At 46.7% G+C, this 26,781-nt stretch overlaps 1 protein-coding gene across 1 annotated transcript; it reads left to right on the top strand.

The window, feature by feature from the left end:
* The first annotated feature begins 1,449 nt into the window (after positions 1-1,449).
* On the top strand, positions 1,450-16,773 carry LOC132321029 (syntabulin-like). Its single transcript, XM_059834635.1, is given in 11 exon segments — positions 1,450-1,454; positions 2,234-2,299; positions 4,409-4,527; positions 5,880-6,063; positions 6,182-6,288; positions 10,409-10,511; positions 12,402-12,609; positions 12,853-12,867; positions 13,606-13,736; positions 15,704-16,618; positions 16,620-16,773. Coding segments are annotated over 11 exon segments (2,007 nt in total).
* The last annotated feature ends 10,008 nt before the right edge of the window (positions 16,774-26,781 follow it).

Raw genomic sequence — 26,781 nt, 5'->3', positions numbered from 1 at the left:
GTAAGATGGACTGATATCTGCATGCTGGTGGATTCTTATTTGGGAGATCGCAAATGGCCTTCAGCTTTAGGCTCCAATTTAACCATGATTCTAAATGAGAAATAGAAATACCTTTTTTATTTTCCTCCCCTTGACCGGCTGCAAGGTTTTTAAGTGAATTGGCCTCTGTATTCCTCGTAATCAGAGTAATGCCTCAGTCTCTGCTGGTGGGGTATGTGGGTGTTGAGAGCTCAGCTGTGCCTGTGATGTCTGCTGCTGCTGTGGTTCCTGGATTCACACGTGGATGAGATCTGAACACAGTCTCTGTTAACAGCTGTTCTCAGTCGGCAGGAAAATTAAATGCTGAGACTGAACTACTTAACCTGAACCCGCTTTTTCTTCCAGGCAAAATGCTGCATGAGATGAAAAGCCTTGTCCTCGAGGAGCCAAAGTGTTGGCTGGATGTTATCTCTATTTGGAGAAAGCTTCATGGGCATGAGGGGAAAAAAGACAATGTCTCTCAAGAAAACCCATCGCTTCTCAAGAGCAAATCAGAAGAAGAGACAAATACTGCAACCGACAGGCAGAAACCAGAACCAGTGAGAGAGACCGTGTCCGAGCAATGTCAGGCTGGAGAGAGGTGTGTGGTACTAGAGAGGCAGAGATCCTGTTCCTGCCACCCTCTTCCTCGCGTGCAGACTCTGACCGGACTTTCCCTTTATTTTCTTCAGACTAAGCAGCCCCCAGCGCTTCAGGCCCGAGGGTGGCTGTGGGGCCACCAGCCCTGCAGCAGAGATGCTCGCCTGTGGGGGGAAGCTGCTGGCTCCCAGTGTTGTCCCAGAAGTTGGGTTCTTTACCCACTGTGCAAGAGGCTGATGCACACGCAGAGTCGAGATCCTTGTTTATTTCATGTCTGCGCAGAGGTGGGTGCTAGGTGGTAACTCCACAAAGCTAGCACCCCTCGGTAAACACACGGTTAAGCATTTCTACGTTCCGAGCAACAGTTACAAGTACTTTTTACAGTTGAGCTTAGTTGCCCTCGTTCCCATTGCCTCTTAGGTGCCTCATCTTCACTTGAAGTCACAGGATCCTCTCTTTTTACTGCACATATCCTGTGAGGAAGGGGCTTTTTTCTTTCCTGAGTTGTGGTTATCATTAGGGGTGAGGATCGTGACATTACAGCCCGAACAATTATACTCTCGATACATCCAAAAACGATACAAACTACTACAATCAGTATTATAAACATAATCAGAGTTTGAAGTAAGCTCTGTGACCAACCTGTTAAGGAGAATCCCATCCCGTGAAGTATTTTATTTAACCATCCACTTTTCACACTGTTCCTCATTAAAGCAATTGGTAAAACATCCACCCACGAAAGTCGAGTTTCTCGGCATAATTTTGAGATGTGCCTCTTAAGAGTCTGGTTCATTTTTTTGTTTTTTACTTTCCCACTCAGCTGTGGCCTCCATGCGGTATGTAAATCCCATTTAAATTGGAGAAATTTTGGCACTCCCTGGACCACCTCTGAAACGAAATGAGGCCCATTGTCAGAAGATAGCCCTTCAGGAATCCCAAATCTAGGGATTATTTCCTTTAATATAATGCTTTAACAACCTCTCTAGCCCGATTGGTGTGGCAAGGGAAAGCTTCTGGCGATCCTGGAAACGTATCTACTAACACTAGTAGATACTGTCTACATTTTGGTAACTCAGAGAAATCTATTTGCCAGCGTTCCCCGGGGGTTATTCCTCTTTTCACATCACGCGCAGGAGGTTTTCTTTGTATTTTGGGATTGTTTACACAAAAAGTTCAGTATCTTCTTACTATTGCATCTGCATTTGTTTGCATCTTTGGTCCTAGAGCGTATCTTTTCACGCTGCTTATCGTAGCGTCTGCTCCCATTTGCATTTCCCCATGGAAGTTTTTGAGGAGGGCTTCCATCCTTTTGGCTGTGGTGAGAAACTGTTGACTTGGTATTACCTGCCATCCTTCTGAATTTTTCGAACACTAACGTCTCTGCTGATCGGTCTTCTTTTTCAGAATATTGAGGAGGTTTCCTATCAATTTCTGGGTATCAAGACTCCACTTACACATGCACATAAGGCAGCTTTCTTTGCTGTTAAAGCAGCTTTTCTGTTTCCTTCAATTATTTCTCCTTGTCCTCTATTATGACTACTTCTTGTGGTTAATTTCCTGTAAACTTGTTCAATGGTGGCTGTGCAGTCATGCTGTAAATGTTTTTGTTCCGCAGTGGGCGGCTGTCCCAGGGTCAGTTTTCGAGCTCCCTGGATCAAGAAGGCGGTTGCAGCTACAGCTCGTAAGCATGCTGGCCACCCTTTGCTTACTTCATCCAATTGCTTTGAGAAGTCAGCAACGGGTCTTTCCCAGCTTCCAAGAACGTGGGTCATCACTGCCAGGGCCATGTGCTAACTTTCATGCACATACAAGCGAAAAGGTTTTGTCCTATCTGGCAATTCCAATACTGGGGCATCCATCAGACTTTTCTTTATCATTTCAAAACTTTTCCGACATCCAGAAATCCATTCTAGCAATTCTCCTCGTCCTTTCACCGCCTCATATAACGGTTTGGCCATCGATCCAAAGTTAGGAATCCATGCTCGACAGAATCCAGCCATCCCCAGAAACCCTCTCAATTGTTTTCTTTTTGATTTTGGTTCTGCAGACTTGCTTCTTTTCTCTCTATTCCCAAGTCTCTTGATATTTCGAAGCGCGGGTATCGAACCTTTTCCTTTGCAACTTGAGCCTTTTTCTGGGAAACTCTGTATCCTGCTAATCCCAAATCATTCATCAAACTAACCATGGCTTCCAAGCAGCTTTCTTTAGTGTCAGCTCCTGTTAGTATGTCATCAACATATTGTAACAGGGTTATTTACGTTGTCATATTTACCTTGCCACTGTTCCAATTCCTTTGCCAGTACGTTACCAAACAGAGTAGGGCTGTTGTTAAATCCGTGAGGGAGCAGAGTCCAGCACAGCTGCGCCTTTCTTCCTGTTGTGGGATTTTCCCATTCGAAAGCGAAGATTGTCTGCCTTTGTTCGTCCGCTGGGATACAAAAAAAGGCATGTTGGCTACGGCCCGTGCAAAAATCCTTGTCACAACCTGAAGCACGCCACAGATGTGACATGGACGGTCCCTTAGCTCCTTTTCAAGACAGGCATGGCGGTAGGTGCAGGAGACAGCTGAAGCCAGAAAACACTGACAGGAATGGCATGAAGGTTTAAAGAAAAAGAAGTACTGGGCACTGTTGTGAATGAGTGGTTTAGGCTGCTTAAGGAATCGCCGTTCAAGGTATTGGCAAAAGTGATTTTAATAGAAGTTTATAAATATGCGACTTAATAGAATGAGTGGGATGCCCGTGGAGCCGTGCTAGCCACCGTTGTTGACTTGCATCAATGATTTTAGTGTTCATTTCATCTTGACTGAATTTTTAAATAATTGCCTCATTTTCCCCCTATGCTTTTCTTTTCTTACTTTTATTTGAAGTGAAACTGCTAGAGAAAGTCATAAAAGGCTAAGAAGAAAAGAAACACATAATTCTGGTTAGCACTTTTTTGTGTGATCACAGTGAACCCAATTGCAGAGTTTCCTTCAGGCAAGCAAAACTCTCCTCTGTAGGGCTGTTGAGAAAATTGGCAAGTGGCCCATGCCAACCGAGGAGCGATGCTGGGACACAAAGTATAGAACTACAAGGGTAACTATTTATTCCTGTGCCTGAGGTGTCCCAGCCAAATGGGGGCACCCCAAATGGGGTTTGACGCAGGGTTCTTCTCATCTTGGAGTGTTCATGTACAACACGATTTGAGTAATCACCAGCACCCAGAGGACGCTGGGAGAGTTTCAGAGATGTGCTAGAGGGGCTGGGATGCTGGCGTTGTTTTGGTTGCCCAGGGGTGTCTTTTATCCTGCTTAGTTTGATGGCGTTGATTAATTCCTTTTCAAATTCTCCAGAGCCTTGCATACTACTGATGTCAAACCCGTTAGGCTATAGCTGCGCAGCTGCCTGACTCCAGTTCTTTGGGGAAATGTTTTCTGTAGCTCAGTAACAAACCTGCTAAGTCAGAGGTAGATGATGTCGGAAGTTCTTGCTCTGAGAGAGGGCTTCAGTTTCATGGGTGAGTTCTTTCTGAATTCTGAAAGAAGTTCCCTGACTCCTTTGATCCAGCCTGCTGAACTCAGTCCTTGCTTCCTCGCCCCACCTGCTCGAGATCATAATTTTTGTGAAAATGGAGACAAAGGATTTGTTTGAAGATCCTCTACGTACAACTCAAAACGGGAAATCTCCCTGCCTGCCTCCTGACTTGCCTCCTCCTCTCCATTCTTTTTGTCTTTCTGAGGCTGAAGACTGCTCTAGTTCGATTTCCCTGGACGTTTGTGGTTCTAACGCTTGTCATTCTATTCCTGCAGTTCTTCTCCCCGTGACACGGCTAACTCGTCCCCATTCCCAACTGCCTTCCTCTCCACCCGCTGGAGTTGCTTAAAGAAGACTTTGGTTCGGAGATCTTCCCCCCCAAAACCTGAACCAGGTGAGGGTAAAAATGCGTCTGCCAGACGGCCAGTGCTGCTTCCAGAATTGCCCCCGGTATCTTTTGTTTTGTTCTCTGCTCCCTTTGCACGTGGGACTGTGGCCTCTCCCGTGTTGGTCTTTCTGCCGCTGAATTGAACTAGAAATCATCTGGTAGCACTGAGCAGAGCTTTTCAGTGGCCAGTGTGTGCAGACCTTCCAGAGCACTTCAGCTCCAGTCATAAATACCAGACTGGCCAGCATGGGCCTGTATGTCAGGGGAAGGATCCATACAGGAGATGTCTCTGGATCTGGCAGCCTTACATACTGCTGGACTCTGCCTCTCTTGAAAATGGCGATTGCCTGAGCCGTTGGGCAGCTCCTTCAGGCTCTGTAGGGGAAGAGAGCGAGCAGCAAGGTCGTGTTCTCGAGGATCTCGGCTTGAGAATGCCGTTTATGGAAGAGCCTCCTCCTAGACCTTGTCTCTTACAAACGGCTTGCTTAAGCAACCCTCTATGGTGCAGGCTGCCTGGAGACCTTGGGAAGGACCCATTGCTCGTGACCACCTGTTTCTCCATCCCTGTGCTTGGCGTATGGAAGCTGCTCTCAGCGCTGATGCTGGGAGGTCTGAGGCCTTCTGTAAAAGCTCTCAGTTCATCTGCTGGCTCTGGTTTTCCCAGACTGTGCATCAAATACAGCTTTGTTGAGCCTCAGGTGGGGCTCTTGTTCTTGTCCAGACTTTTGCTCTGACACCATCAAGTGCGGAGGACTGGGATTTTTCAAAAGCATCATGTTTCTCTTTGGGCTTCCTGGGGAGGGGTTGCAGTTGTGCAAGGCGTGTTGGGGAGCTCAGTCTTCCTTTGGGATGCTCTCTGTGGAACAGGACAATTGCTTTGAGCTGCCTGTATTTCTGGAAGGCTTACCCACATTTGCCTTCCATCGGAAATACTGCTTAGTGGCACTTGTTTTTAATTAATAAAAAAAAAGGGCGGGGAGGGAGGGGTGTGTGAATAGCAGAGTGCGAGTGTACAGTGGATGATCTTCTCCTGCTTGGAGTAAATGGTTTTATAATGAAAAATATCCCTTCAGTGTTCCAAAAATCAGTTCCCTTAAAGATTGAAGTGCTTGCTGATGGATTCCTGGCTGACAAAATCCCCTCCCAGCTTGCTTCAATAGGAAATCCTCTTTAAAGTGGCATTGAGATTATCTGGTGTGATTTCCTTCAATTAATCATACTTGTCTAATGCCTGTATTTTTGTTCCTAAATACTAGGATCAGAAGTTCATAGAAACATCTTCTGTGTCTGGTTTAAATGAGTTAAAGCTCTTGTCGTGTCAGGTTGAGGGTTTCTAATGTTATTTTTCCCTCTTTCAGAGGGAGATGAACATGCACATCTCGCCCTCCAGGAGCGAGGACGCCGTGTCCGGGTTCAAGCCCGTGCTATCCTCAAAGCTTGCGTCCTGGAGTTGGGCATGGAGGGGCGTCACCCTGGGAAGGTGTGGTGTGCTGTAGCAGTTGGAGCTGTGAGGTCTGGAAGGCACCAGCGCTGTGAAGTCTGGTGGGTGGTGGGGGGTGGATGCGGCTGTTGGGGGTCCGTCATTTGCATAGCCCCGCCCTCCCCCGCACGCTTCAGAACGTTTGGGTTCCGGTGGCAGTTTGTGAGTGGTCCCTCCCAGTTGGCTCAACGGACCCGGCACAGCCAGTAGATCCCGCTGGAGCTCCTCTCTCTGGCATGAATCCCTCGGTGTTGGAGATTTAGAAGAGGTGACATTTGAATCTCCAGGTCTCCTTAGATGACCTTCAGGAGCTGTGGGCTGTGGGTGGGGACTGGCTCTCTTTCCACTTCCTAAGTGGAACAGCTTTAAGAGGTGAATCTGCCATTTCCCTTCTTCTGGGGGTTACGGGAGCTGTTTGGGAGGTGAGGGAGATGTACATTCACGGTCTTGAGCCAAATTGGATAGAGCAGAGATGGACTGTCATTTGTCTGACCTCAGCTGTGTATCTGTAATGTAGCTGTAATTGTCTCCGCCTGCAGAAGTGGACTGAGGTCCTGTTTTGTTTTAAAGGAGATATAACAAATAAAATCAGTGACTCTAGTGTGCGGTCTTTCTGCCCAAATATGTAAGCATTTACTTTAGGATAAGGTAAGCAGTGCCTTGAACTCACTGGTTCTACTGAGTAACTCTCCATTGTCTAAAAATGGGACCGAGGTTGGCTCAGACGCGGGTGTCTACGTTAGAGACATTCATGTTTAGTCAGATGAATCCCACCCCAGTCTCCTGTGGTCCTCATCAGGTCTCTGACAGCTCTGCTGTTAGCCCTTATGGAAGCCAAGTACAGTCTCTGTCTCTTTTATCTCTCCTTTTTTGTTTGTTTAGGGTTTTTGGTTTTTTTTTTGTTTAACAGAAAGGAAAGTCAGTCTTGGACATTCAGCTGCAGAAGAAAGTTTGTGTTTGAAGATCACGCTTGGATCTTTCAAGTAGGTCTAATTAGATGCCTTTTCCGCTTCTGTTCATCCCTGATAAGCTTAGGCACTCTCTGTTTGTCCTGTTTCTGAGGACCGCTGCCCAAGGCGCCTAGCATTGCACAGGGAAATTTCTGTATCTCATTTTGCACCATGAATTTTGTTAGTCAGCAGGCATGAAGTATTTTTAGAACATAAGCTAACTAAATTGCACTGAAGTGAAAAAGGTGCTCTGTAACATCCGAGAGATAATTCTGGAATGTAATCGGAATATAAATATTTTGAGCAAAAGATGCTTTAAGAGTTAGATAAAAATTATTAGCATAGCGCTATTTTCTTTAGTTTGGATTTTTATAGTTCTTCGATTTAAAGTTTGAATTTAAACAAATTTAGTTGAATTGATGTGGAAAACATGTTCAAATAGCCAAGCATTTCTTTCAAAGGAGAATAAGCTAAGTAGCACTTACAGTTTTGGCTTTGAAGTGTTTTGTATGTTTGAATGCAAATCTACAAGTTTCTGTTGAATTCAAGTGGCCTAGAAAAGTGATCTTTTAATTTTGTGTCGCAAATTTTATGAGCCACCCCCTTCTAAAAAATGATGGTTGCTGTTGCTTAGTGGAGATGTAGACAATTAGTGGTTGGGCTGTGGCCTCTCAAGACACGTCTCTCCTTTTGTTCAGAAGACTCTTAGGCTGTAGCAAGCGCCCAGACGTCACAGCGAAAATGGAGGTTGCAAAAAAGAAGTCAGCAAGTTACAAAGGAGGAATGGGCAAGTAAAAGGCAAAAGCTTGAGTCCCATCTGTCCTAAATAATGAACTGCTCAGCCCTGGGCTGGTGGCACAGGCCACCTGCAATTCAGGGTGTCGAGCACAAATATTCTGCAGTAAGGTACTTATCTCCTTCCTCACAGAAGGAAAAAAAAAAAAAAAGGAGATGCCTCTTACTTAGTTCAGTAAAGGGAAAAGAAATTTCTACTTAGATGTGTGTGTAGGATGGACTTGAGGACAGAGGAGAAGGGCACCCTAACAGCAGTCTGCTGGGTAGGCTGAGGTGATGCGGGGAGTCTGCTCCCAGGGAAGCTGTTCCCCTTCGTAGAATTCAGTAACTGTTTTGTTGGGGGTTTGAAGCCGAGTTCCCAGCAGGCACACCATAACTCCTTTCTCTCTCTCTCTCTCTCTGGCCCGTTAATTGTCTCGATACTGCTCCAGATTTACAGAGAGTGGGATGCCCACCGTTAAAGGGAGGTTCTCGCCTCAGGATGCCTGCCACCTCGAGCATAGCCTTGCGCTTGGTCCATGAGAAAGCCACGGCTCTGACTGCAAAGCTGAGTGAGTAGGGGATGCAGAGATGGGACTTTTGCAGGGAGCGCCTGAGCCGCCGGGCTGCTGGACAGGGTGAGACCCATGCCAGCCAATTCATCTTTTAGCTCCACATGCCTTTTGGCAGAGATGCAGGTCTCGTGGTGATTGTGGGGACGTGCTCCTGCATCTGGAAAAGATGGCTGAGTTCTGGCGTAAGAAGGGCCCTGGGGTTTCAAGGTCAAAGTTGAGGCAGGTATGGAAAATGGCAATAGCTGTGATCTTTAGTCAAAAAAATTCCTTTTTGTATATTCAAGCAGTCTGGAAGATGAGTCAAAAAAGAGAAGCCGATGCTACACACACTGCACACTCTTAAGTATTTGTTTTAAATAGGCGTGAGGTCAAGCTAGAACACGTTTTGCAATTTGGGTATTTACTGCAGCAAATTTTCTGCTCTTTCTGACTGTTTTCTGTGACTTTCAGCTCGTTTCACCTCCACAGAAAGAAATACTGTGCATATGAAAGAGGCCGTTATGAATCTTCCCTTGGGAGATATTTTTTTTGTGCTCTGCTTTTAAATTACAATCTTTATTATTTATGCCAACGTTTAAAATAGCTTTCTGATTCCCTGGTTAAAGTATTCTGAACTTACTCCAGCTACATTTTACTATGCACAACTCCCACCAACCATCAGATTTTATTTCAAGTAATTTTTCATGAAATAACACACATTGCAGCCAGAATCCTGTGTTGCTGTTACCTGTTTTTCTCTACAGTTCCTCTACAGTTTTCCAGCTGTGTTCCTCCTCCCTGTGTTGCCAGTATTTCTTTTTATCTTAGAACACAGAAGTTCCCATCATCTCCCTTCCTAAACAGTGCCCTGTAATCGTGTTACCATTTTTGTTGACCTTTTTTGGGATTCCTGCAGGTTATTAACGCCTTTTTAATGAGAATCCTGGGATTGGAACTATTTTCTGAGCAACGATTACTCAGGAATTGGTAGATTATTCCCTGTTCTCTTTTCCTTTACATCCCCTATTTCTTTTTTTGTCTGACACCCTGTTATGTTCAAAGTGGAGCTATGGGAATAACTGATTTGGGGCTTTGCTGCCAAATCAATACATTAAAGAAAACCTGTGTTTCAGACTGAACAGAGATGATACTCAACCTAAAATCTTTAGAATGACTGGGGAGATTTTTTAATGTTTTCACCCCTTTTTAAAAGAAGAAAGAAATTTGACAGTTTTCAAAATGAAAGCATCATTTCAGACAGAAAATAGAAAACTCTGGTTTTCCATTTTCTGGCCATGTTTGACTTCAAATCATAAACAGCTTCAGTGTTTGCTGAACTTTGTTTTTTGGTGGCCAAATTACTTCCCTAAAAGTATTTGTTTCCCTCAGAGTGATTCCTTTTAACACTTTTTGAGCAGTATTGAGTGCATATGTCTGTATGTTCCTTCTGTTTATGTATCTCTATTTATGTGTAGGCATAGAAAGCGAAGCGAATGTCTTTATCTTAGTCATGCAAATCTCACTTATTTGATTCCACTGTGGTATAAGAGCATGGGGTAAGTGGTGGTTACTGGGCTCAAAAGTGGAAGCTCGACCATAAAGACCTCAGCAGGTTTTGCAGAGAGATAGTGGTGGCATTTCGAACATTTGGCCCCTTTAAACACTGGGATTTTACTTGCATTTATGTACCTAGATATCTAAATCCTGGGGAGGTTGTGTTTTAGATGCCTTCGCTCTATTTTTGGTTCTCATTTGACATCACAATTGTGTGTTCCGAATCACTGGGCTTCTGACGGAGCCACGTGAGCAGCCTCATTCACGTGCTGATGGCTGTGAGAAAGCAAACAGGTTGTCACAACAAATGTTCCTGGCCGCGTCCTACAATGGCTTCTGTAGCATGAGGGTTTTGTGTTCAAATGTTTTTTCTGCTCTTGTTGAAGTGCCGGTTCTGAAGACACGTTGAAAATCTGGAACAAGCCCAGCGCTCGTCCTCAGGGATGTTTGAAAATTCATGCAACTTCTAAAATGCACACAGGACGGACAAAGGAAGGATGCTTGGGATTCATTGTTATTTTGAAAACAGACTTTGAGTTATCATCATGTTTTTACTCTTCCCTTTTCCTTGCCAGGGAGTGAAGCCGATTTTAGCTCTTCAGGCAGCATGGGCGGTATTTCAGCGCCTGAAGTCCATGTGTCTGCTGCTGGAAGCAAAAGATCTTCTTTTTCTCTCAAGTAAGCAAAGCAATCTTTTGTGAATAGTGCAGGTGTCACTAGTGCAGAGGTAGACTACTCTGTAAGGTCTTGCAGCTAATACAGACAATAGCAGTATTGTGAGTTTTAAAACAATTTGGGTGATGCTGTGCTCTCGGGCAGTACTTATGTGGATGAGAACTGTGATACGAGAAAGAAGAAAAAAAATACAAATGCTGTGTTTGGAGACCAAAACCAAAGAGTTCAAACTGACAGGACTGGTTTCCTGCCCTTTGTGGAAGAGCTGGCAGGCAGGCTGGGACTGGCAGTGGGATAGCCCTGTGCTTAAGGCACACACGTCTCCAAGGTTGCAGCTTGCCCCAGTGTACAGAGGTTGGCAGAATGATGCTTAATGAGCAGTTTCCTGTCTGTGTCATGAGACTGTTGGAAAAATAAATGTTACTGAAGTGCTCTCTAGGTTAAACCTAATAAGTAAAGGTACTGGCTGGGGGAGAAAGCAATACTAGATATAATATGAAGCTCTAAAATCACCTTACTTGCAGTAAGATGATGTATCATTTCATAGATTATTGTGCATTTAAATGTAACTTTACGTTAGAGCATACTGACCTACTTAATTGGACAGAAGTCCTCTGTAAGAATGCTCCTTCAAATGCGTGGCTGTGTTACGCACAGTCTGGGCAAATTCTGCCTCACACAAGAGTTGATGCTGTACTGTACCGAGTGGAAAGAGATGTCTCCTTTGCAATATGTTCTCTTTTAACTGTTTGGCTTAAGTCGCTGTGAAACGTTTCCACGTTGTCACAAGCCACAGTCCTGCACTTCATTGTGAAATGGTTATAAAATGACCCAAACGGCAGCAGTGTGATGGAGGTCTGCGGCAGCCACTTAACCACCTGTTCCTTATAAACGGTTCCATTTTCGGAGAAGGGAGGAAACCAAGTCAGATGATTTTGAGAAGAGAGCTTGCTTCATAATTCTGTGGTATTTCAATTTTTATGGTTAAGGTTTCTCTTTTGCTGTCTGGATTTGCCTTTTACCATATTTTCTTGAAACCAGCCCTTCCGTTACAGTTTAGAAGAACAACTGGCATGAGAGGACGAAGTTAGCAGCGTAGTAGGGCAGAAGGCAAAGCAAGTGAGGAATGCCCCTCGAGAAGCTGTCCTCAGAGCACCCCAGCCCTTTGGCAGCTGTCAGGCAATGCAGATACCAATTGCTGTCAAGCACACAGTTGACAGTCCGATTATTTAGTAAAGAGTGGGAAAAGAAAGGTAGATACGTATGAGGGAAACTGGAAGGAAGAAAGAAAAGGCTGTGCTTTTTTAATACTCTTTCAGACTGCTCACGGTGGGTTTCGAACTATATCTAAGCAAGTGAATAGCTGACAATGGCAGCTGAAGCAGCCGGTATGCCAAAGGCAGGAAAGAACAGTGGCTCAACCAAAATCTGTTTTCACTGCACGCTGTGATCCTTCAGGCTGCTTGCTGAGGAGCTTGAAAGCAGTCTTACAGCAGACCTCCGTGGACAGGCATCTCTATGCAGACCTGGCTGGGAAAGGCTGAAGTGTGGTTCTTTTGGCACTAGTCCAGGCTGCAGTTCTCTCATTACTTAATGGAGTCAGAGGTTCAGGGAACGTGGATGATCTGATGGAGTCACTGGGAATCGTGCTATCCACTGAGAAATGTGAAAATGGCTGAGGTTTTCCTAGATCACGTAATTCAGACTGAGTGCCCCACAGTCAGTGAAAGAACGTGCAGTGGCTGATGACTTTGGGACTGACTTTCTTCACGGCCACTCACAGTTACCTGTCTGTTTTAGTGTTTAGACAACTTTGTGTGTAAAATAAGACACATAATGGGTTGCGTGATGAGGATAATCCAATATGCCTTAACCGTGTTGCTTCCCCTGCAGCCGTGGCCCTTATGGTCGGAATAATGGATCCTTATCCTACAAGTCCAGAGCCAGCCCACCTGCTTCTCGTGAAAAGGACCCTTTGTCAAGACTGGGCAAAAGCCAGATGTGTCCTGCTAACGTCCGCCAGAATTACGGGGCTTCTTCAGCCAGCAGGAGCAAGCCAGGCTCATGCAAAGGAAGCGACAGCAGCTCAGTGATGAGGCAAGTCTTTATTTCAGCATGCCAGTGTTCAGCGCACTGACTTACCGTCTCTGCACGGTAATGTGGCATTGGCTGTCTGGGTTGCCGTGCAGGTCAACTTGCTCCTCAGCATAGGTGTGACTCCTCATATTGGTGGCTCGCCAGTCAACAGGGTGCTCCATCCCCTGTAAAAGCTTTATTGTTCCAGCACTGTAAAACTCAAGGTTACTTTTAGTCAAAGCCCCTTATAGTTGGTTTTCACCCCAAGGCAGGCTCCTTCATGTGGTTTCAGGGCATCAATTCCCATGTGGATTTACTGGTTCTTTTGTATAAGGGTCCTTTCGCTTTGGAGAGTCTTGGCTGGGGTAGTATAGAAAATATGATACACTCAGGTGAAAATTCACCCTGCCCAGCCTTAGGCACCTCTCTGTGCAGTTTCCCGTACAGGAAAGAAAACAGATACCTGTCAGAGCATGCAACACGTATTGCAGAGAAGAAATTGCCACCACGCTGCTGCTGTTGCCCTCTCTCTCTCTCTCTCTCTCTCTCTCTCTCAGGCAACTCAACAGCCAAGCATGTCAGATATGCACCTACAGCTAGACAGGATGAATCTAGGTTTCAGGGTGCTCAGCTTCCTACCTCACATGTGGAGCTGAACGCAGTCCCTACACTACCTCACCTGACCGTGTCTGCAGCTGGGTGCCTTTGCCGGTGGCCCGGCTGCCTGCCCTTGGGCACACCACCTGTTTAGGGTGAGGGGTTGGCTGCGTGTTTTAAAGTTAAATGTCTCCCTGCACTGAAGACAAGTATAACAAATACCAAATTTTGCACTAGAGCCACAAATCAGCCATTTCCTCAAGTACTTTGATTTGCCGGAGGGAGTCACTTGTGCAGGCGGTGAGGAGCCCCAAATGAGTCAAGCTTTGTATTAGTGTATGGGATGTTTTTCTTTTTGCCAGGACTTAAGAACTGTAGGAGTGATGTTATGTGATGGTTTGATTTTTTTTTTCTTGTCACCATTTCTTGTGGTGACAATCACAGCATGAAGCCAGAAAATCCAGAGCAGTGCTTGACTCCTCTGCAGCAGAAGGAACTTACAGTGCGGCATTTGAAAACAAAGCTGAAGGAATCTGAGAGCAAACTTAAAGAAAGGTATATTTCACTTCAGAAATCAGAATTAGAAAGACTAATTCAGGAGCATTTAGGGGTGGGAATCCTGAATGTTTTTACTCATTTCTGGACCGCATAAAGTCTTCATTAAGAAATTTGAAATATGATCAATCTGATTAGGTTCGTTTCAGGTATTTCAGGTTTCATAGTGTGCTCTGTGAATACGTACCATGCAGTTTAGTTATGAATATGGCTGCCTCTTTTCCCTTTTCTGAACTTCCCTAGCAGAATATTTTTAAAGGGTCATTTTTTACCAGTCTGATTTAGCATTGAGACCTTTTCTACATAAGAGTTTCGACTTGCAAGCATGTTATTACCTTAGTCTCCTGTTCTACTTGATTCAGTGAAAGATGACTACAGCTGTCCCCCTTCTCCCCTAATGAAAGAAAAGCTCTTACACCAACCAGTGTGCCCGCTTGTGGTTTTGTCGCTTAGATACTGAATTTTTCGCAAGAGCCCTTTGTATGGATGCTGAGCAAAAAAGCGGCAATGTGCATTCCACAGCAACAGACGTCATCTCTGTCATCTTGTTTACTAAAGCTGCGCTCTGAGAGCTGGCTCTCCAGCACACACAGCCCAGGCGGGCACAAAGGGGTGTTTGAGTGGAGCCCCAAGGCAGAGTCCCAGGGACCCCTTGGACCAGCTCGGGATAGCCCGACCTCTGCATCTGGGAGGGCTGGATCTCAGTAAGGGCCCCCTCTCCCCACTTGCTTGCAAGTCAAGGCAGCAGCCTCTGGCTCCACGCTGGGCTGGGTGGGTGCGAAGCAAGCCAGATGCCTGCAGCCCCGAGCCCTCCTGCTGTCTGAGGCCAGTGTTGGCTCTGGCTGTACGTGACGAGCTGCTGGCAGGCACAGGGGACGCATCCAGGCAGCAGTTCCTCATTTCACAGAATCACAGAATCATTAAGGTTGGAAATGACCTGTGAGATCAGCTAGTCAAACCATCAACCCCACACCACCATGCCCACTAAACCGTGTCCCACAATGCCACGTCCACCATATTCCTTGAACACCTCCAGCGATGGTGACTCCACCACCGCCCTGGGCAGCCTGTCCCAATGCTTCACCACTTTCTCAGTATAGAAGTTTTTCCTAATATCCAACCTGAACCTCCCCTGGCACAACTTGAGGCCATTTCCTCTAGTCCTGTCACTAGTCACTTGGGAGAAGAGACCAACACCCACCTCTCCGCAACCCCCTTTCAGGTAGCTGTAGAGAGTGATGAGGTCTCCCCACAGCCTCCTCTTCTCCAGACTGAACATCCCCAGTTCCCTCAGCCGCTCCTCATCAGACTTGTGCTCCAGACCCCTCACCAGCTTCCTTGCCCTTCCTTCTCTGGACACGATCCAGCACCTCAATGTCTTTCTTGTAGTGAGGGGCCCAAAACCGAACACAGCATTCGAGGTGCGGCCTCACCAGCGCCGAGTACAGAGGCACGATCACCTCCCTGCTCCTGCTGGCCACACTATTTCTGATACAGGCCAGGATGCTGTTGGCCGCCTTGGCAACCTGGGCACATTGCTGGCTCATCTTCAGCCGGCTGTCAATCAACAGCCCCAGGTCCTTTTCTGCCGGGCAGCTTTCCAGCCTCCAGCTTTCCATTTCCTCCAGGGTGAGGCAGTAGGTGAGATGTTAAGCGCTGCACTGGTTGGACCTTACCTAGAGCCAGCACTTGCACCTCAGAATGTCCAGGATCAGAGCACAGCCCACAAGGCTGCTGGCTGTGTGGCGAGGTCGGTGACTCTAGTTAGCAGTCAGCCGGTGTGTCTGGGCAGCCGACTTAACATCTCTGCCAGCTCCGTTGAAGGCAGCAGCAAGTGCTGCATGGAAAAGCTTGCTTCTTTCTTGGAGCATCTCTGCAGCATAGCCATCCCAGTGCAGTGGAGCCTCACGTTGACTCTTTAACTGACCGGTCAGCAGAAGCTTTATAACTTTTTTATTTTGCTACAGGGAAACAGAAATGGAAGAACTCAAAGCTCAGCTGGGACGGATGAAGGAAGACTGGGTTGAGGAAGAGTGTCATCGTGTGGAGGCAGAGCTGGCTGCCTTGGAAGCAAGAAGGGAAGTTAAACAACTCAAGCAGGTTATTGAAAGCATGAAAAACAGCTTGGCTGAGAAAGACAAAAAAATGCAGCAATACTTCATAGCCATTAGCATTGAAAACAAGAAACTGGAATCTTTGCTGCAGAGCATGGAGATGACTCAGAGCAGCTCTGTGAGAGATGAGCAGTGCCTGGAGCACAGGTGTGACTCAGAGGAGAAGCCGTTGGTGTTGTGTGCCACAGTGCCAGACAGCCTCACCACAGAGGACCAAGCTCTGGAGGAGGTGGCAGATAGTGGGCTGCTTCTTAATGAGGGCACAGCTAACGGGACTGATTCCTGTGAAGACAGTTTGACCACCATAACCTCTGAGTTGAGTGATCCAGCTCCCTCCAGTTCTGCTGTGAATCAAGAGATGCTTGAAAATGTTCTGGATGAGAAACTAACTTCTTTCCAGGAGGAGGAGAAAGTCAGCAACGTGATGGTGGAACAGGCCATCCAGACTGACGTGGTGGCATCTAGCCTAGATGTGGAGCAGCTCATTCAAAACATCTTCAGAGCTCAAGATGCCTGTCCTCTAAACCCACCGTCTTCACTGAAGGAACTGGGTGAATTTTCTCCTGGAAGGTTCAGTGACTCTGGTATCGTAGTGGACTTAACTCCAAGACATCTAAACGCTGCCATCCTTTTGTCACCTATGGAGTCTCCATGCAGGAAGGTGGAGCACGGAGTTAATGAAAACCATTTCGTGAAAGAACGTGATTTTACAGAACCTCATGATGATGAAGCCTTTGGGTATGTCAAGACAGGAATAAAGAAGAGATACTGTAGCAGCCCCTGTTGTACCAACTATCCTGTGGGCTTTCCGTACTCGGAGAGGAGGAACAGATCCCGTTTACAGTATTGGAGCATTGCTTTGTGTTTGCGGCCTGGTGGCCCTGCACTCTTTACACCATACACCCTTCGAGATGAAAACCTGAAGTCCACTCCACCCCTGGGCACCGGCTGGCTGAGGCAGAGAGAAAGAGGGATGAGAGAGATCATAAGAAGTTATTGTCTATTCTGGTAGTCCACCATTTTGCTCCTGACTATTTGATTGGCACTATAAATTGTTTCAAAAACACGTTTCTTGTTTCAAAATGAAAAAGCTGAACCCTGTAGTTCCACAAGATGGTTTTAACTGGTGTTTTTAACAGTACTGCTGCCTACAGAAATAGTCTTCCTGCTCCCAGGCACTGTGTCTCTCCCCTGTGCTGATGTCTTTCTGGTGCCAGCACATCTGCACAGCGAACATGACCAGGGAAATCAAGGAGAATTACAGCTAGTGCTCTGCCATGTTTGTTTGCTGAATTAGCTTGAAGCTCAATCAGTTTCCCTGGCCGGTTCACTGAGCAAACGTACAAGTGCTTTGCACTGGCTCAAGGGTAGCACGAGTTGCGCATGGGAACAGATGGCTGGAGAAAGGTGGGGTATGTCTTTAGGCAGCACTAACCTGAAACATTTGTGAAACTACAGTGTTAAGTGAGGGACGTGGAGACTGGTTCCCACTAAGGGTATCACTCATGTACTCCAGAAAGGCTGCTAGTGTTTACAATTTGTTGTCCAAAGAGTCAATTCAATTTAGAGGTAAAACCCATATTTCCCAGGAAGCTTCAAGCACATCATTCATGCCTGTCTTGTGCAGTGCTCTTAATCGTTGATGGGAGTCTTCAAACATGTTACAATGCTAAGTATAGGTGTGGATACACTTTGAAGATTGATGTTGTTTTAAAGTCTTAATGAGTTGGAACCTGATAGTCATTTGAGCCCTTTGAAATACTTCGTGTAAATGTATGGTGTTTTAACTTATTGTTTATTTAATTGCTTTATTGTAAATTGCCTTTATAATCACAAGTTCAGTAAAGCATGTTAAAAATATTAAACATGTGTGAGTGTTTTCTTGTAGCAAAGCTATACAAAATGGCCCGTCTCAGCTGAGCTATCAGGCACAGGCAGAGCTGGAGGGGCACTGTGTCAGGGCATAAGGAACCATCAGGACCCGGAGAACACCTCATTTCAGCTCCGAGCGTAAGCACTCAGCCAGAGAAAAAGGCTCCAGCCGGTCTGTGGACACGCAGGCCACCCGCTCTGCCGCACCCACGCTGCATTAAAGATGCAAGTGACCTCATCTTTAACCCAATGCAATCTTCCAGAAGCTTGCAACTTCTCATTTCTGCACTGCCAGGAGAGTATCAGTCTTCCTGGCATTTAACAGACATCCAGAAGGCCTCGTTTAACCCGGCCGAGAGGCATGCAGTCTCCGTGTGCCCAATGAGATGCCACTGTGACCATCAAACCACGAATTCTCCGTGTCCCAAACTTGAGATCTGTGCCTAGGTCAGATGAGGGCAATGCTATCCAACAGATGAAATAGCGGAGTTTGTCTGGCTCCACCCAACCTTTCATCAACACCTTACAAAGAAGGTAATTCTTACTGTCTTGCTTGCTCAGTTACTTCTCTTTTAAACAAAACTTGTGTCAGAACCTACTTATGACTTAGTTAAAATTTCTGGTTTTCTAGGCAGAGATGATCTAGGCCGATAGCTCCCCCCACCCCTTCCCATTCTTTTACAACTTCACTGTTCCCTGTGTTACAAATCTGTACTATAAAAACTCACCTACACAATGTATGTAGGTGAGCAGACACTTCTTTATTGCAGCGCTGGACGCACAGGGGATCACTCCACCTCGTGTGCGTGCTTAGTTTCTCTGCTACAAAAGTTATTTACAATCAAAGTATACATATTCATCACATTTCCAATAAACAATTAACATACTCATACCGTTTCCGAGAACTCATTAATATATGTAAATGCTCGTGACGCATGCACCTTCAGGTACACAGGTCGTCGTCTGATGTCCTCTGGTGGTCGTCCATAGTCTTCCTCATGGTGTCCTTTAGTTGAACCCAATCTTTGTGCATGCTGAGCTTGGTTGTAAAATTCCATTCTTGAATCTTCCTAAGTTTTCCTCGGTTTACTGATCAGGCCTACAACTTATCATTGTCTTGACAAGCAAATTCTACCTATTCATGATGCTACATTGTTCAACAGTTAGTTTATGATTAAATCACAGATAATTCATACCTAGTTACCTTCATACAGAATATATATAATTTAATTTTTATTAATCGCTCTCTGGATTATACTATTCTACCAATATCCATCCTTAAAACAATCAATGGTTATTTCTATTAATATTTATTGATTGGCATTCTTGATATTTGAATCAAGGTGGGAAAGGTAAGGAATTTTCCAAGCAGCATCACTGGTGCCTATCAGGTCACATTGTCACAGGACTCAAACAAGACTTTTCTATTCAATTCTTCATCGTTGCATCTCGTTACTGTTAGTTCCTTGGTATGGAACAGTGACTCCCTGGTGAGGTTCCTATGGTTATTGTTTCTAACTGAACAATCCTAACTTATGCCTTTGTATTTTATTATTTTATTTATTAATCAAATTTAACCTTTCTATATGATCATATTTTGATTATTTTAGAAAATCAGAGTATTTACAACACCTGTATGCTCAGGGACTAAGGCTCAGGCACAGAATTTGCTGCCATCTGTCACAAGACAGGAAATCCATACAACCCATGAATTCAGGGATAATAGCATCCACACAGCAGAAGATGGAGAAGGTATTCACCGAAGCTCTGAGCGGCACCTAAGAACCACAGGGACTCCCCTCTTCCTACACACTTTTCCTTCCCCCAGACATTAACTTTTCCTCTTCATTAAAGCACTGTTGCCTTCTACTGCACATTTACCTTGCACACTTTTCCGAGAGGAATTCCACTGTAAATACATATCGTAAGTGTACAAAAATTGCATTTGGGAAGTGCTGTTAACTGAACTGAGTTTTCACAGTAGCTTTATGAACAGGAGGATGCAAATTTTTTTCAGTTATACTACCTATGTAACGCGTATAAGGTGGGAGGATTTTTTTCCCTAACTGTAGGAAATAAAAGAATTTCTGCTAGAAATACGAATTTACCAATGGAAGTAAGTGGTTAAATCGCTGCCCTACGTTCACAACATCAACCTTCCTCAGAAAGGAGCGGTGTGCACCACTGTTCTGTGGTGATGCCCCCGCTGGTAACCACTGCCGTGTGGTAAATGGCCATGGTAGCGCAGGAAGCTGCAAGTGACAAAGTGACAAGAAATCCACTTCGGTGTTCGGCTCTAACGTGTGCTCTACCATAGTGGCCTCTACCAGGAGTACATTTAGAGTTGCAGGTCAGCCATAACAAGTCATTTTCTTCTGCATCGGTCACTATGATCTCCCATGGAAAACAGTGAAGTATTTAGAAAGACTTTGATAAAAAAGCAAAAGCAGACATTCTTCATCAGGCAGGAAGCAAAGGGGTCTTTAAAACTCTTTAATGACATGTTTCAGGTAAGCACAGCTTCTCAGACTAATCTAGTCTTAGGCAGTAATATTTGTTCAAATACTGTACAACCAAAAGCCACTCAGTTCTCAAAGATTCAGAGTAAGTGAGTCAGTGAGAGCACAGGACAGTTACAAGGCCTCGAGCCTAGGCCCCCTCCCAGGAGAGACTGGGATCATTCCCAGTTCAAACTGGATCCCCTGGCCCCCTCCCAGGACAGACTGGGATCATTCCCAGTCCAAACTGGATCCCCTGGCCCCCTCCCAGGACAGACTGGGATCATTCCCAGTTCAGACTGGATCCCCTGGCCCCCTCCCAGGACAGACTGGGATCATTCCCAGTTCAAACTTGATCCCCTGGCCCCCTCCCAGGACAGACTGGGATCATTCCCAGTTCAGACTGGATCCCCTGGCCCCCTCCCAGTACAGACTGGGATCATTCCCAGTCCAAACGGGATCCCTTGGCCCCCTCCCAGGACAGACTGGGATCATTCCCAGTCCAAACTGGATCCCTTGGCCCCCACCCTGGACAGACTGGTCCCTGTCCCAGTCAAACTGGATCCCCTGGCCCCCTCCCATTACACAGTGGACCTTGTCCCAGTCCAAACTGGATCCTCTGGCCCCCTCCCAGGACAGATTGGGCCCTGTCCCAGTCCAAACTTCATCCCCTGGCCCCCTCCCAGGACAGACTGGGCCCTGTCCCAGTCCAAACTGGAGCCCCTGTCACCCTCCCAGTACAGAGTGAGATCATTCCCAGTCCAAACTGGATTCCCTGGGCCCCTCCCAGGACAGACTGGGCCCTGTCCCACTCCAAAATGGATCCCCTGGCCCCCTCCCAGGACAGAATGGGATCGATCCCAGTCCAAACTGGATCCCCTGGCCCCCTCCCAGTACAGACTGGGATCATTCCCAGTCCAAACTGGATCCCCTGGCCCCCTCCCAGGAAAGACTTGGATCGTTCCCAGTCAAACTGGATCCACTGGCCAGCTCCCATTAGAGACTAGGGTCATTCCCAGTCCAAACTGGATCCGGTATCCTCCTCCCAGTATGGACTGCGATCATTCCCAGTCCAAACTGGATCCCCTGGCCCCTTCCCAGGACAGACTGGGCCCTGTCCCAGTCCAAACTGGATCCCCTGCTCCCCTCCCAGGACAGACTGGGATCATTCCCAGTCCAAATTGGATCCCCTGGCCCCCTCCCAGGACAGACTGGGCCCTGTCCCAGTCCAAAATGGATCCCCTGGCGCCCTCCCAGGACAGACTGGGATCATTCCCATTCCAAACTGGATGCCCTGGCCCCCTTCCAGGACAGACTGGGATCATTCTCAGTCCAAACTGGAGCCCCTGGCCCCCTCCCAGGACAGACTGGGCCCTGTTCCAGTCCAAACTGGAGCCCCTGGCCCCCTCCCAGGACAGACTGGGCCCTGTCCCAGTCCAAACTGGATCCCCTGGCCCCCTCCCAGTACAGAGTGGGATCATTCTCAGTCCGAATGGGATCTCAGTCCGAGCTTTACCAGAGGTTGATCCCAGCGATTAGATCCCTTGTTATCCAGGCACTCGTGTGCAGGAAGTCTTATGCTCTTCTTTAGGAACTCTGCTTTAATCTGGTGGGTTTTTTCCCACCCTCCATTCCACCCTGAGCTGAGAGCCTGTGGTCAGGCACTGGTCACAGAATTTTATTTTAAAAAGAAACGGAAATCATCCATGGAACACCGAGGAGTTCAGAGCTTGTCAAGTGTGGAGCACGGTAGCGAGCTGAGCTTTTACTGTTTTCTTCTTTGCAGGAAGAACCCGCAGCACAAGCTAGAACACAAGCGCCGTGCACCTCCAGGTAAGCCAAGTTGTTTCATACAGCTCAAAGTTGGGGGGGGGGAAAGCCAACCCCAACCCAGCAACGGATAGAAAAACGGGAATGAAATGCTTTCAGCTACTGTAAGTGAAGAGCACTGTATTTGCAGCTTGCTGCGTATTACGCTTCGCTCTCGCGAGTTAAAGATGGTATAGTGTGGTATTACCGGATCTCTGTATTCTGCTTCCCCCCCTTCAGAGCTGGAGTCTCACAGTGAAAACAGGGAATATATTCAGGAGTTACTGAAGTGTTTCTCAGCATTTCCAATGGACACTTTGCCTTTTTTGGTGCTTTTTCTTGATGATTGGACTCGGAGGTTTTTTCCGATCGAAATCCCGATGCAATAAACAATTCAGAGCGGAGCAGAGCCGTCATGGCAATTTAATGATAATGTGTTTTACTGCAAAGAATCGGGACTATGACATTATTAAGGAGAAATTGCACCCCGGCCGCGCCCGCCCCCCCGCCCCGGCTCCGTCCCCCCCCGCCCCGTTATTCCAAACTGCTGCGAAAGGAGGAAAAGCAAATGCACACGCGGGTGCGCGCGCGCGCTGCCCACCCGGGACGTGGGGGGTCGCCGGCGGGACGCTCCCCACCCCGCTCCCCGCAGCGGGGCTCGGCGGCGGCGGCGGCACCGTCTCCCGGGGGAGCTGCTCCGCGTCCCGGGGCTGGAGCCCGCCGGGCGTCCCCGGCCAGGGCCCCCTCGCTCCGGGAGCTCCTGCGGGGGGGCGCGTTTGGGGTCGGCAGCCGGGGGCCTCTTCCACCCGCTCCGGTGCCGCCGCACGGGTGGGCGTGGGGCAGCAGCCCCGGGACAGCCGCTGCGGACCCCTCTGTCCCGGGAGGGGCGGGGAGGGGCGGGGAGGGGCGGGACCGCCGCGCCTCTGCCCTGCGCCCGCCGGGGTCTCTCGGTCCCGCCGGCTGCCGCCCAGCGAGGGGGGTTCGGCGGAGCTCGGCAGGGGTGTCCCGGGACCCGCCCGAGGAGAGCTCCTGCGTGGGCAGCGCCCGGGCCGGTTCGCCTGGGCGGGGGCTGCGGCACCGGCACCGGGCCCGGCCCAGACCCGCCCCGCCGGGTCCCGCCGAGTCCCGCCGAGCCGATCCGAGCGGAGTCCAGCGGAGCCGAGCCCAGCCGAGACGAGCGGATCGGAGCGGAGCCGAAAAGACCCGAGCTTAGCCGAGTCCCGCCGAGTGGTGTCGAGCCGGGCGAGCCGAGCCCCGTCGAGCCGAGCCCAGAGCAGCCGAGCCGAGCCGAAACGACCCGAGCTTAGCCGAGCGCAGCCGAGCCGGAACGAGTCCAGCCGAGCGCAGCCGGGCCGAGCCGAGCCCCCCCGGCCGGTCGGGGCGCAGCGGCAGGGGCGGGCGGGGCGGGCGGCGCTGCCCACGAGCTCCTCCCGCCGCAGGCGATGGCGGGCGGGAACCGGCCCCTCGGCACCGCGCACCGGGCGCTGCAGCTCCGCGTCCTGCCCCGCTCCGGCGGCGGTGGGGGGGCGGGCGGGGCGGGACGCCGAGAAAACACTCTCCTTGAGGTGCGCAGTGACAGGACAAGAGGCACCACAGCAAATCTTGATCAGAAATCAGGAGAAACTTCTTCAGCGTGAAAGTGGCCAAACACGGGCAGAGAGGCCCAGACAGGCTGTAGAATTTCCAACCTGAAGACGCTCAAGAGTTGTCTGGACAGAGCCCTGAGCAACCTGATTTAGTCAGCCTTGCTTGGGGCAGGGGTTCGGTGTTAAATTAGGTGACTTTCAGAAGTCCCTTACAACTAAATTACTCTGTGATTCTGTAATAACTGACACCCCTCTCACCGTCAATAAGGAGAAGGCCAAAAGCTCAGGAGCACATGGACATCTCTGATATCCAGTTTCCCATGCAGTTACTTATATTCTCATTTTAACAACTCATGTAGTTTTCGCATAGAAATTCAAACCTTTTTTGTTTATATATCCCACCATTGTTACAGCAGTCCACAGGGTAAACTTCTTTCCTCAAGTAGGAAGGCACAAGCACAACGATGAATTAGGGTGTTCTGTCATGGCACATAGGCACCTAAAACAGAACCAGTGAACAGCAAAGCAAGGAAAAATATCCAAATAATGGCAATGTATGTGTACTATGTGTTATGTAGCTGAGAGCAGACGCTCTAAGACTTACCAAGTCCCACTAAAAGCGAGACCTTGTAGCTTAGGGAAAACTATTGCAACTTGTTAAAATTAGAAACTCAGATGAAACTAAAACAAAATCTTTCCTCAGTTTTCTACCAGCAAAAACTCCAGTACTCTTGCTGCTGCTGCTGTTGTTGAAATAAAGAGATCTCAGGAGCACAAGAACAGCGTGGGGGTGGATGCAGAGAAAGTGGCAACCATAGACACAACTTCAAGCAAGCAGGTTCAAACTTTAATGACCTGTGTAGGAAGATAAATGAGACTTCAAGAGAAAAGAGCACTGTTAGCATGAGGATGTTGTTAGGTACTGAAGGCAAGCACTCTCAGTGCTGATGAATTGGTAACTGACAAAGAGCTACATCTTAATGATAACTGTGTAAAGCCATGATATATTTTTCCTGCTAGTTTTCTGTCTTTCATCACATCCGTTTGAATGAATCCTTAATGAAGATCATGTTCTGTTTGAAATCAGAGAGGAAAAACAGCAAGCACACTATTGCCATTTATCAATCACTTTATTTTATCTGTCAATTATCCTTAATTTAATAATTGTATTATTTTCACTTCTGTTTCAACTTTAAGGTCTTCTATTGCAAATGCTCTATTTTTGCAGGTGGTTTAGGTTACCAGCAATTTTCAGTAAGAGCTCTTTTCCATCTTTTTTCTTCTTCTTTTCTGAAAGCTCTTCTCTATACCATTATTTTCTCTAATCATCAGCCTTCCTGGAAATATTAATCATTATGTCTACTAGACTTTCAGAAAAACCTGCGTCGAGTTTCTTCAAATTGCTTCCCTGTTTATTTTAGCCACAGTCTGAATAAAATTATTTGAATAAACAGGTCTGAAGCATATCCTGAATTGTACAGTTGGGATATGAACCTGAAATCCAACATAATTCCTGGCATTATAGTAATAGTATTTAGTAGAAAGAAAGAATTGTATTAAATTATAAGTGCATGTGGAAAGGAATTCTGTGCAGCTAGCTATATTTTCCATAGTAAAATATATTTTACTAGCCTTTCTTATACAGAAAAGTGTGAGTCTAATCTAATAAGAACTATGAGAGTTTTGCCACGGCATTTTTTGGCTAATCATATACTCCATCTTTTGCCTGTCATTTAGAACTACTCAGCTGAAAATATGGACTTACTGACACTATGATGTGAAATTCGGTGACATCATGTTACACAGAAGAAGCAACAAGTTTAAGATCATAGGATATCTAGCCTTAAAAATCAACTGTCAAACTGAGCCTAAATACTACAGTGCTTTGTGGGTCATGGCACTTCAATGGCTAAATTACCTATGTCCAACTTATTCCAATTTAGGCCAGAAGACTGATCACAGTTTTGAAGCTCCAGTGTGAGGTTTCTAAACCCTCTCATTTACCACCATTTCTTCACAAGACATGGCATGAGGCTCTCTATGTAAGCCTGTCACAGATGGATGGACATCACCTTGATGAACAAGCACATGTGGTCCTTACTACTTCTCCATTTCAGACCCCGAAGAGAGTTTCTGCGTTACTGATTTTAGTTTTCATTTGGTCCTGTATTCAGCAAAGTGCTCTGATCTAAAACTTTGTATTCTGAAGACTCATATATATTTATATCTCCACAGGGACAGGAGGTGTTAATGAGAGCACAGTTGTAGTTCTAGGAGCTCACAAAACTTACATAATTATTTTGGCGGTTCAGGGAACACACAAGGACATTTCGAGATATCGCTAGATTAATACTGCTTGGCATGGAAAGTGCTTTGACTACTGGTCTGTTTATGCAAGTGGCTCAGCCTGCTCTGTATAAGGGATGAGCCGGATAGAGTTGTGGCAAGGGTACCCACACTTATTATTAGGCTTTAGCTATTGCCTATAATTAAAAACCAACTGGCCTGATATATGTCTCATGAAGTAACAGCCACAAAAGCGCTGGTACTAGCAGCTCACACACAGTATTTACTGTTTCAAATTTTACAGGTTTAGAAAACAAAAGGGTTGGTTAGCTAAACAAAACCAGTGTAAGAAATAAGCCAATATATTCTGAATAACAACAGCATAAAACCAGTTTCGTTGAATTACAGAATAGCTTCGTTTTGCTCATTGAGTGCTATTGATTTTTTGGCATGGAAGAAGAAAAAAAAAAGAACAGATGGTGAAAGAAATAAATTAAGCTGCTGGTGATGGAATACAATATCACACTGAATTACAAAGAATGATGAACAGAAATCCCTTTAAACAGGCACTTATACTCAGTATAACAGGTTCATATTGTTGAAGTTCATATCTGATTATTTTGGTTTATTTTCTAGTTATTAGAGCTTTTACTTTCAACACAAACTCTAATATGAATTCAAAACAGAAATCTAAGGCAATGTACAAGAGATTCACTATATTCAATTGTAAGCCAGAGCTTCTAGTAATGTTCTAAATTGTACAGTATTGTAAACCCAATCAAACAGAAACTTTATACTTTTCTTTCTCAATAGTCCTTATTCCTTATTGTGGATTTGAAGGAGTGTGTTTATGACCAAAGCCTTGACTACATTTTCCAAC

The sequence above is a fragment of the Gavia stellata genome, unplaced genomic scaffold (assembly GCF_030936135.1).
Source record: "Gavia stellata isolate bGavSte3 unplaced genomic scaffold, bGavSte3.hap2 HAP2_SCAFFOLD_38, whole genome shotgun sequence".
NCBI lineage: Eukaryota > Metazoa > Chordata > Aves > Gaviiformes > Gaviidae > Gavia > Gavia stellata.
Note: the sequence above shows the minus strand (reverse complement) of the source record. Positions and strands in the feature narration are given on the sequence as shown.